Here is a 12,407-nt window from a genome sequence, read left to right on the forward strand (position 1 = left end):
TTAGAGAACATCACATACGTTCACTTTCTGACTCCATTTGACCCCCTTTCTGTTAAGAAGATACATTTTCGAAAGTACTTTTTTTCTAAAACTCGGTAAAGTATTTCATGCGGTTATTGACCGCAAATGAAGAAATTAAGAAATAAATTGAGATTAGGCTTCGAGACAATGGACACACTAATGAGATAGGAAATAATCATTTACGTAAAATAGCATACTTTTTGAAGTAAAAATGATATAAACAAGGTCTAGATTACAGTTTTCCTTAAAATGTAAATTCCAAGGTAGGTTATAATCCCAATGAACCCTTTATTCTTTTAGATAGAGTTACCTACGTAGATTTTACGGAGGGATAGGCAGAGATTCATGAGTATTTCCACTTGCAACGATCGCTGCCTGCATAACTGCTGCTACTCTCTTTATGTAAGCTCATTGGGTTAACTGAGAGTTAATATACCAGATACCTATACAAATTTGTTAATGAATAAAGTTGACAAAATATGATTATTACAATTTCTAAACTACACTAATATTAAAACTACCTATTTAAAATAAAGTAAACTTCCTAAACTACAAACTAAAAGAATATTATTTAAGCTTGGTACCTATAGTATTTCTCATACAGATTTTATTAATAAACTCTTTTGATACATGCATATAGGTATAGTATTAACATATTAAACGTACGCTAGTACACTTGTGCTCCACTTTTTATGTTAATGTGCTAGTGAATAGCCATGAATATTATAACACGTTTTCTTTAATTATTTATTATACACACTAGTACTGCTTATCTGTGTTTTATACACACATATTTTGAATTTTTATCTTTTACTGGGTAAATAGACATAAAATTCGAAGGGAATGTTTAGCTGGATGGTTTTAATATTATTCAGGTGAATCTGTTAAAAAAATATTACTTTTTGCAGATTGCTTGTAATTATATTAGTAGACTTGTTACGAAACAGTTATCAAAAACCAATTACTGTGATGAAACATTCAATTTGTTAAGCGATTTTCTTAATCCAGCAATTAAAGTAAGAATTTACAAGTTCATTGATGTGTGTGAACATCGCCTTAATCAAAAGCGCAAACAAAAAACGCAACGCAACGCAAAAGCGTGAGAACACTGGCTCACTAGTATTGTTTCGGCTTGCAAAATAGGCTGAATTGAAAAAAAAAATGCATTTGTTAATTACACAATACTGTTGCATGGAACAGACATAGATGAGCTTATTAAATTGTCAAGTTATGAAGAAAATTGTGGTTAGGTACTCGTATGTTGATAATCTAAATTCATACTCAAGTGTAATTGAGGACAATTTTACTTATCTTATAATTGCGAAAATCTTTTCGAAAGGTGACAAATATTGGAAATATTTTGAAGGTTGGTTATCCGATAATTTAAATAGAAATGTGGATCAGTTTAAAATAATTAAGGGAGATGTTTTATAGGATGTAATATATAATTATGTCTATCGGATAGAAAGATATTAGGTATAAACAATATAAGAATAAAAGCATTGTTGAATAGTCAAATATTATAAATAGTTATTTACTAATTTAGTAGAAGAATCGTTAAGTGAATACAAACCTAAATCGTGAATCGTGCGCGGATTGACATATGGTGACAACTGATATTCTGTTCTCTTTTATTTTGATAGTATTGTCTTTTCAGTTTGAAATTATAACTCAAATATTTACAAGCCAAGCCAATAAGCAATAGTGGAAGCCAAATTCTTTTTAAACAAAAAATAAATATTTAGATATATATTATAGCTATTCTAGCCTAGGATTGGTAGACTATTTGAAAGTAAAACACAATATGTTTCTAAAGAAACCTTTTTTTTCTTGATTTGCTTTGAACTTACTATGTTCTTATCAAAAAGCGTATTTTCTCTCAACTTTTACGCTTTATTTTTTTATTATTCAAAATTTTTTTTGTTATTTTACATCATCAATGAGTCTTTAGAGACACAGCTGTACTACCCCGTAAAGGATATATCAGAGGTACGCCATTTCACACGGAAAACACATTACAAAATCACGATCTACCTACACGAATCGATTACAAAAGGTTATAAAGGCAATTAATTATGACAATAAAATGAATAGACATAGTATAGGTTTTAATATCATTAGGTATTGTATTAGGTAGCAAACACCTATTGTTCCCAGCATATGGGATCCCATCAACTTACCTAAGCCTCCCGAAGATAAAGGCGTTAAAGTTGAGTCCGAAATCAAAATCAGATCGCATCTAATAGGATTTTTTCCATCGCTAATCTGTAATGTAACTTTTAAACTTTGAATACGGTCACATTTCTTCCTTTCCATTAGTCGCTCTCTGCCAGATGGCCATACCTGTTAGTTCTGATGCAAAGAAGCCAATCAATCAACCTTCAGGGCCGCCCACTTTCACCGCCAGCGTCCCAGCAGATCGCATCTAAACAGGACAAGGTCGGTCGCACAATGCTCCTTACGGTCTCATGTTTGTGTACAGACTATTTAGAGTAGCTTTCGTACCTAAAACTCGCATAGGTATGGTTTTGTTTCTGATTTGAGAACAGTTAGACAGACTATTATTACTTATTATTATTTACGTTTGTTTTTTTTTTTATTTTGGCATTGAATTTGAGTGTTGCCGTGTGGCACCAATAGAAAAAAGAATAGGACTACTCCATTTCTTTCCCATGGATGTCGGAAAAGGCGACTAAGATAGAAGACTAATGATTATCAACTGATAAACATACTGAATCTCAACAATTTTTTTATCAAATGACGACTCATTGGTTGTCGAGTACGCGAAGTTTGCGAGCGCTCTACACAGACAAAATCACTCTATTTTACAAGCTTTGTGCTTAGTGTGGGTAGTATGAGTCTTCCTTTTATTGAAACGTATTCGATCAAAGGTCAATATTGCCTAAAAAAAATTGAATACTTCAAATGTCCTTTTTTCGCTCAAGACACGGACATATTTAGTGGTACCTATATACACTGACTTGCTTAATAATCCTACATATTATATTCATAAATCACAAAAAATCTTACCATCTGTTACTAAAAATATGCAAACGGATTTCCTTATAGTTCATCCCGGGAACATCTAAATACCAAGGATGTTCAGTCATGCTCGTGTCACGCGTGAATGGGTCCACAGTAGCCGGATACCTGCGTTTGCGCAACCAAGCGTGTTGGATTTATGGTGTAACACCTTTTACGTGTAGGTATACTTACTCATTGGAATTTGAGAATTTCACTATTTTATAAATTTGGGTAGATGACGTGAACAAAATTCTCTTTTTTATTTGCGTTAAAACATTTATTTTAGGAATATAGTACCAACTTGAGTTCAATGAACCCTATTGAGGAACAATCATCACAATTGCCTATTCAATATCTTATCACAAAAACATAGACATACTATGGGAAAACATCGACAACTTAAGTGATTAAGATAAAGAAAATTTCAGTCCTTTAGTTCGTTTATTCTCTTTTCCACATATTGTTGTACAGCATAATTAGCATTATTTACCTACCAGAGTAGCAGATTAACACTAGCCTACGTAGAAAGGAACACGCAAAGCCGTTTTTATCGTGCGAAAAATTATCGCTGTTTCGCTTTTTATTGTGAAGTGAAACGGGGCAGCTATAGTTTTTCTCGCGCTAAAAACGGCGTCACGCTTGTCTGTGACACCGGAGGTCCCGGGTTCGAATCCTTAACAGGGCGTAATGAGAAAAGAACTTTTTCTGATTGGCTTGGGTTTTGGATGTTTATCTATGTAAGTATTTATTATAAAATATAGTTGAGTTAGTATCTCGTAACACAAGTCTCAAACTTACTTCGAGGCCAACTCAATCCGTGTTATTTGTCCCGTATTATTTATTTATTTATTATTTATATACATTTTTATGTAGGTATAAAGTATACCAACAGTTTAATGTTAACTTTATAATAATTCATAAAATATCTAAAGCTATATTTATAAAGATAACTGAAGGAAACCATAATTTGCTGTTGACTATTCTTTTAAACATTTGGTTCTAAAGTGGCCCACAAAAGGGTTTTCGTGTAATGCCGTGAAGTGTGAAACATCCGAATAATGTTGTGATTAGTAACGTCCACAGAGCACAGAAGATCGCGCCGTAAAGGAAAAATTTACAGATAGGGTTGCCAGGGAAAGGCAATTTTATCTTTTTAATTTTTAAAATGCGGACGAATCTGTACTCATATTTAACGGACTGCTAATTAGGAGGAGGTTCTCAATACGACCGTAATTTTTTTGTGGGTAATTTCGATTAGTTCAATGATGACATCCATTTATATATAAATAACTTCTTATATTCATGGATTTTCAACTTTTTGTCCAGCATCTGTGATTTAAGTAATATCAGCCCTTGTCACATTAGGCTTCTGCGCTCTGTGGTGGAGCTTTAACCGGTCTAAAACTCACGTCCTTTAACTACCTATTACTTTGATACTTTGCTGTGAGGTCATAGAGTAGTTTTCCTTTAAAAATCATTATATCGCAACTATATCATTCTGATTTATTTATTTATATTTATCAATCCCCCAGCAACAGTGCGGGTTATTTCCTAGAGGAATCAGAAGAATATACAAGTAATTTATATATACTTACTTTTTAAAGAGCCGTGTGGTTCCCGGCACAAATACAAAAAAGAATAGGACCACTCCATCTCTTTCCCATGGTTGTCGTAAACTGGCGACTAAGGGATAGGCTTACAAACTTGGGATTCTTTTTTTAAGGCGATGGGGTAGCAACCTGTCACTATTTGAATCTCAATTCTATAATTAAGCCAAATCCATATGTATGTATACTTTTTAAATTAAAAGACGAAAATAAATGCAAAAATTTTGTACCTTTTACTCTTTATTACAATAGCCATAAAGTCTTATAAGGAAAGTATGAAAATTGCCCGCTATATTAGTTGTATTGGATATTTGAATCACTAAACTCGATTCCCAGTAATTGGAGCATTACACGTGAATTTGCACTTTAATTTCTGCTTAGTAAGCTTGAAAAAGTCTTGGCTTGCAACTGTGCATCCGCGAAGAAGCATAGAATCTTACCCACTGACCTTGTGCCACTTAGAACGAGCTACGGTAACCGGCAACCTATGTTTTGTCGAGATGGATGGCGTCCGCTCTAAAAGCACAGTAAACATTCTCACTGCCATTCAGAAGTAGACATTATTGTTTTAATAGTTTTAGAATGTTATTTCCATGTTAATAAGAACAATTAGTACCTTCAATGTACGAGTATTATGCACTTGTATTGATGTAAGTGGCACCTGACCTGCATTTCTACAGTGGCTAAACTTAAACATATTTATGTGATTTTTTAGAGTAATTATTTTCGCGGACTAAATACCTACGAATATGGATGTCGTTGCAAGCCCGTCGCTTAAAAGAAGAATCTCAAGTTTATAAGCCTATCCCTTAGTCGCCTTTTAGGACATCCATGAGAAAGTGATGGAGTGGTCCTATTCTTTACTTCATTGGTGCCGAGAACCACACCGAATACAGGCAAGGATCGTATCGTATCGTACATATTGCATTTTTATATTTAAATCATTTACTGACATACTCCCCAGAAAACCTATTCTGTTCCTAATAGTAGATTGACTAAATTCAGACCAGAGATTCGTTCTGTTTGTTAAAAGAAAAGTAATAATTTCTACCCATTGCATCAACATACAATCCGAATAATAATTGATTCAGTATCACGGATTCAATTTCGTATGTGTTACATCAACTCACGACAGTCTGAACTGGCATGCATTTATTACTGGCTCCAATTGAATCACTCGACTGAATCAAATTAGTATGCTGAACATAAGCCAGACTCTTGAACCTCGGGTCGATTATGTAAAATAAGACCAATGTGTACCAATGTGTGTGTATGATTGTCTTGCTTGCCCTACAGGTGCAAATGATTGGTAAAATGAATGAACTGCGATGAATGAAATTATTATTTTACGTGGTAGGGTAATATAAAAGATGTATAGCGGACCCCGGGTCCAAATTCCAAAGTATAGGCGGATACGCGAAGATAATAGAGCGAGATTGTGCACCTAAGCAAATGATTTCAATTCGAAGTAAAAAAAATAAATATGTGAGAGAAGGTAGACTATTATGAATGTAAAATGTTTACATAATAAACTATTTTTCTTTTTACAGGTAAATTAACTGCTGAAGATGAAGACGTACCTAGCGCATTCTCTAATTCGGAATCAAAACCAATGCCAGTTGAAAAAACAACGACATCATCAACAACAACAACGACACAAAAACCTGAAACAACAACAGTAGTCATTGAAAGCAAAACTGAAGAATCAACAACTGAAAGTTCATATGAAATACTCAGACCCAAACCGAGATTACTTTTTTCAAACACAGATGATTTACAAAATTTTGCCAATGCATTACATAATAGAACGAATCCTACAGATAAGAAGAAGGATTTAGGTGATCTCAGTGATGTAAATTTGGATGGTGATGAAGATGAGGGGCCTGTTAAGTTGGCTGGAACTGTTCATAAAAATAAAGATATAAGTGATAAGTTTTATTCTAATCTCCAAGCACCGTTTCACCCGATGCTTGTTGGGGAGATTGAAGACGAAACAGAAACGTGTAAAGAAAATGATTTGACTTATAAGGTATGTTAATTTATTTCATATTTTAATATGCTGACAAATCTGTTCCACCCTAGTGGTTTAAATTATGTTACTAACATGTATTACACATTGAAAATGGCATTCCCATCGCCACAATATCTTAAAATCTAATTCCTTACGTTAACATTCGGCTATTATAGCTTCGGACTACTAATATCTGAGTGTCTATTAATCGTTACTATGTTTCTTAAAAACTAATCTGTTTTTGAAAACTCATGCGGAAGCAAAACCCAGGTCAACAGTCTAGCATACATACATACACATACATAAAATCACGCATCTTTCCCGGAGGGGTAGGCAGAGACTACATCTTTCAACAACAGTCTAGCATGTTATACATTTTCAGGTAGGCGAGCGAGTGGACCGAGGTTGTGATGACACGTGTGAGTGTGTTCCCGGGGGCATCCTGGAATGCTTCCCCCGCTGCAAGCATCCTTACATCCGCCGGGGAAGGAGGCTGAATGACCCGCTCTGCTTCGAATCTCCAGTGGACGATTGCTGCTCTATCATTGCTTGTGCTACTGGAAACGGTTAATTCTTCATTTTTTTATGTATCTAGAAGAACTTATCTTGATCAAATCGGGTCGTCCTGGTATCAGGTCCAGAGAATTTACTCAATGAGCTTAGGTAAAGAGAGTGACGAATGTAGAAGCAAAATAGGTATGCAGGGATCATGGATGGAGCTTCTCTCCGAGAGGTTCTAATAATAAATTGGAACCAGTGACAAAATGTTCTTAAACAATTAACTAAATTATATATCTTTTCAGTGTACAAATAATTGTAAAGGTCTCTAATATTCTGATTAATTAATTCAAAAATCTTATATTTCAGAAGGGAAAGGTACAAAACTGGAAGTCTGTCGGTATGGGAATGATACACACGCTGTTGGAGAAAAATGGTTCATTGGATGCGAACAAACTTGCTCTTGTGAAGCAAATTCTGTGGTCACATGTAAACCGAGGTATGATTTTGTTTTAATTTTTGTTTTACTCTTAAAAGTATTAGCGCATGAGAATACAATATTGCACATATTGTATTCTCATGCGCTAACGTAACTTTATTTGTTTACTTATAAAAACATAATAAATGGAGTCCGCAACTACCACCGCGAGGAATATAAATTCCTACAAGGCTCGGTTACGAGTATACGTTATTGTCAGGGAGTCACTCAAGTTATGAGGATGGTATAACGAATGCTTTTACTGATATGCAGTTGCGCATAATACATGCAGATGTATTGAAGTAACAACAATACGAATTTAGGGTGGTGGTTTAACTAAGTAAATCCGTTTAATAATTTCCAGGTGTAATCCTCCCCGTCCTTCAGAAAATTGCATCAACGTGCAGGACCCCAACGATGCGTGCTGCGAGATCCAGGTCTGCGATGTGTCGCACGACGCTCACGAGGAACCGGAGAATATTACATCTACCATTTCGTCTACAACTGAGGTATTTAGGATTCTGATCACCATTGACTTTGGGAATTATACTTATGATAAGAAATGTATATGAAAAGTAAAAGTCTTAAAAATCATCAAAGTATTTTTTAGTTCAGATAGTTGGTAGACGTTATTATTACTTTTACATAACTCTCGACGTCCACCTACAGCTAGGACGTATTTTCGATTAACGGTGTTTTTTGATATTAAAGAGCACTTATTCAAATCTTGTGAAAACAAATTCAACTTGACAATTTATACAATTATTGCATAATTGTTCACAGATGACGAATGACTCCCAAGAATATGATTTAATGAAGAATAAGACGGAACAACACGAGCACAAGTCAACCATGAGACCGCTGGTGCTGGCGGAACCAATCGGTTCCGTGAAAGTGTTGCAAAACAACACAGTGCAAGTGAACTTAATCCATGCCAATGACTCAGAAGATCCCATACATGTACAACTCAGCAGCGATGGTGGCAAAACATTTGAAGACGTAGAACTGATGTACTCAAACCTAATCCTCAATCTGAAAGGAGGGAAGGATTACGTCATTAAAACAAAAGAGACTGGCACGAAATTCAATTTCACTATCACTACCACCGACAGCAATCAGAATGAAGTCCCCACTGAAGAATTGCACAATATTACGAAGATTGGATGTATTCAAGACGGCCAATTTTATGATGTTGGTAAGTGAATTGTTAATTAGTGTTGTTAAGACATTAAATGAGATCAATGTGTTAATTAAGATAAATTATCTCCTTGACATCTAAATAGAAAACGTGACTTAAAATATACTAACTTTTACCCGCATCTTCGCCCGCGCGAATTTAGCGCCACCTACACGCATACATTTCACCGGGATGAAAAAGATGTCCTTGTCCGGACTCTTAATTAAACACATGCAAAATTTTAAAAGATTGGTTCAGTAGACAGCGCTTAAAGAGACAACAAACAAAATTAATTTCACATTTATAGTATCAATTGGGGTTAGTTGAGATTGAGGTGATTAAATTCACTAGATCTTGCTATAGCGGAATGTCGCCAAATCTAGTACGACTTGTGCCATAACATCTGCATTTGCCTAAGATTCGGCTGGTATCTTTTATTCCCATGAATTTTTATATCAAAACTCAACAGACCCTCGGTTCTGAAGTGCAATTTGAATTAAGCGCAAAGAAAAATTCATACTCTTAAAATACTAAAGATATTGAGTATCGTCTGGCTGTAAACGTTGTATCACTATTTATTTTTTGGTTGTATCACTATAAATTTGTCCATTTCAGGGGAAGAATTCCACATTGGTTGCACAGAGCTCTGCGAATGTACAGGGCCAGACAAACGGGAGTGTGCTGCACTAGTTTGTCCTTCTCACGTAGGATTAGAGTTGATGTCCAAGGGCTGCGTACGGTGGGCTCCGAGCCCTCCGGCAGAACCTCCAAATTGCTGTCCCAGGACTGCCAGATGTCTCAGTGATGGAACGTGTCATTATAAAGGAGTTGCGTGAGTTTCTTCTACATAGTCTGTAACCAAAGTCAAGATGTATTTTCAGGTTTTTTATATGAGAAATTGGCTAATTTAATTTTTTTTTTATTAACACTAAAACTTTTTTTCAAAACAGGTTATTCAAATTTTTTGATTATTTTGCAAAGTTTCAGACTATAGGAAACAAAATATTTTGCCTTGTTTTTGAATAATAAGCATTCTATTCTTTATTTCCCATTTACGGCAACACAGAAATCTGTCCAGTCCTGTCTCTAATACCAACGTTTTTATTTGACAATCATGGCAATACATATACAAGCTGGTTTGAATATCGTTCAGAAAAGGATTTTGTAGCAAGATAATGAATTTAATTATGATGTTATTTTTCAGTATACCTAACTGGACAGAGGTGCCCGTATCAGTATCAGGTTGTGAGGAGCGTTGCTTCTGTGAGAACGGCGAGTTGGATTGTCAAGAAGCTTGTACTGCGCTCCCACCGCTGCCACCACAAACACTACGGTGTCCACCGCTACACCGCCCCGGACACGTCAATATTTCTGATGAGGACTGTTGTAAGCAATGGGGGTGCGTGCCGATTGGTAAGTCAAAAAGTCATTACTGTTTAATTTATCACAAAATTTAATTTTTTTTTCATTTTGTGTGATGTTTTCACTAATAAGTTGAGCCGATTTGTTGAACAACCATTAGGTTATAACCGTCTGCTACTATAGCCTTGAATCATGCTTAAATTTTTATAGAAGCTATAAAACTACACACATCATTTGTAACATTTAATAGGTATAAAGATAAAACATTGTCACATTTGCATGATATTAATCATCATTTCATTACAACTTACAGCTGGGAAATCAAATAAAACGACTTATGATATATTAATGAAGCACTTTGGTGAAACGTTCAACTTTGTGACGCCATTGACTCCCATATTACCGACCATAACTCCCGTATTGGTCAAACCACAGGATACAACTGAATCAACGAAATTCAACAATCAATTTGATTCAATCAGTACTATTCCCAATACTAAAAATCCAATTGAGAACATTAAAGTTATCCCATATATAACAGGTGACAAATACCAAAATAATAACATAACTGTTTTTACTTTGGAAGATCCTGATTCTATGATAAAAATTATACATCCTGAACCGCCTTTGATTAGAGAAAATATTTTAATGAATAATAATGATGAAAATTGCAAGGAAACTATATCAGAATCAAATTCTAAAGACACTCCCGTTAAAAATAACATCAATATACCCAAAAACACTTTCGTACTCTCTGATCGTAAGAAATCTGACATACCCAAAAATGACCGTCCTATATTGCTTTCATACCATGGTTCATCGCCCATGAAAATTATCAAATCTTCGAAAACAAATCTTCCTAATCAAATAGGTACTTATTTCGTGCCAGCTCAAGAATTATTTAATGATCTTAAGCCTACAGTGATTACGCCCAAAGTCATCCATTCCTACGTAGATCCCAATAAAAATTACTCCAAAACCTCTTTTCATTCTCACGACACTCATATAGATTTATTACCAGCACCTAAAGCCACTGATCTATTTCAACCTGAAAGAAAAGATGCTACAATACTGTACAAGGAGAATGTTAATCCAAAACTTAGTGACAATGATTTTTTATGGCATGAAGATACTAAATTACATTTATTGAAAAAAGTGCCTAGTCCATACCAGACAGTGTTATTGAGACATCCAAACCATAAGGTGGACAATGGCATGGTTATTAATGAAAACTCGAAGATTCATAGTAAACCATATTCTACATTAGAAGCTGACAATTTTTTGAGCCAGCTGGACATGTCGTCAGAAGTAAATAGAAACCTGGGAAGATCTGCAGATAAAATAAACAAAGGCCTAATGACAGGTCAGCCTTGACTCTGTTAGCAACCCCTGTGGCTATTACACTTTACTTCTTTGACTCTTATATTGACTGAACCCCCTGACAATTGACTACGTGACTAATAATACCATTTAACATTTCAAATATATAACATACATATCTAAGTGATTAACCATGTAGATACTTTTATATAACTCACATTTAATACAGCTAAATAAAATAACATACTTAAAGCTAGTATAAATAAATACGATGGTCCATAATAATGAAAGTTGTTCACTTACGTTACTATGCACCATCACAGAAATAATGAAAAACATCAGCAGTATTGAACAAAAAAAAGTATTATCATCTTTTAATTTTGTATTAACTGAAAATTAATTCATATTTTTTTCCAGGTCAAATACCAACGAACTTCCCAACACACCAGTCCCTTCCTGCCTTTTTGCCCACCGTTCCTCCCGAGATCCACTTTCCACAAGACGATATCGCAGATTATGACCAAAATAACATCCACCGTCCCCTGGATAGACTCCCACCTGGTCTTCCTATTACTCCAACTTACGGGGATGACAACAAGAAGTTGTCGGTCTTGTCCATGCAAGCTGATTCGCCAACAAGTGTGAAAATGCTGTTCGGATTGCCGTCAGTCCTTGTAGGGCTGAGAGGAAGCGTGGATTTGAGATATACTGATCAAGCGTAAGTGTTCATTCATTAGTTTTGTTTTCCTTGATTTTTTTCTGTAATACATTATTACAAATTATGAAAACAAATAAATTTCCATGAACTTTTATATTTTTACCTTCTCATTGTAACAATAGTTATCATTTTGATATTTTGAACTGGACTCAAAAATACGGGAAAAGTTTAACCTCCGGCCCAAGTTGGAT

General features: G+C 34.9%; 1 protein-coding gene across 1 annotated transcript in view; it reads left to right on the plus strand.

Annotated features, from left to right (window-relative positions):
* The window catches only part of LOC106128992 (putative epidermal cell surface receptor), a 33,342-nt gene that overhangs the window by 16,548 nt on the left and 4,387 nt on the right, over positions 1-12,407 (plus strand). The window contains exons 3-10 of the mRNA XM_013327406.2: positions 6,203-6,681; positions 7,046-7,229; positions 7,531-7,660; positions 8,004-8,148; positions 8,423-8,834; positions 9,432-9,648; positions 10,021-10,229; positions 11,916-12,216. Of these exons, the coding sequence (XP_013182860.2) occupies positions 6,203-6,681; positions 7,046-7,229; positions 7,531-7,660; positions 8,004-8,148; positions 8,423-8,834; positions 9,432-9,648; positions 10,021-10,229; positions 11,916-12,216 (2,077 nt within the window). The remainder of the gene's footprint in view (positions 1-6,202; positions 6,682-7,045; positions 7,230-7,530; positions 7,661-8,003; positions 8,149-8,422; positions 8,835-9,431; positions 9,649-10,020; positions 10,230-11,915; positions 12,217-12,407) is intronic.

The sequence above is a fragment of the Amyelois transitella genome, chromosome 18, assembly GCF_032362555.1.
Source record: "Amyelois transitella isolate CPQ chromosome 18, ilAmyTran1.1, whole genome shotgun sequence".
In the NCBI taxonomy this organism is placed as follows: Eukaryota; Metazoa; Arthropoda; class Insecta; order Lepidoptera; family Pyralidae; genus Amyelois; species Amyelois transitella.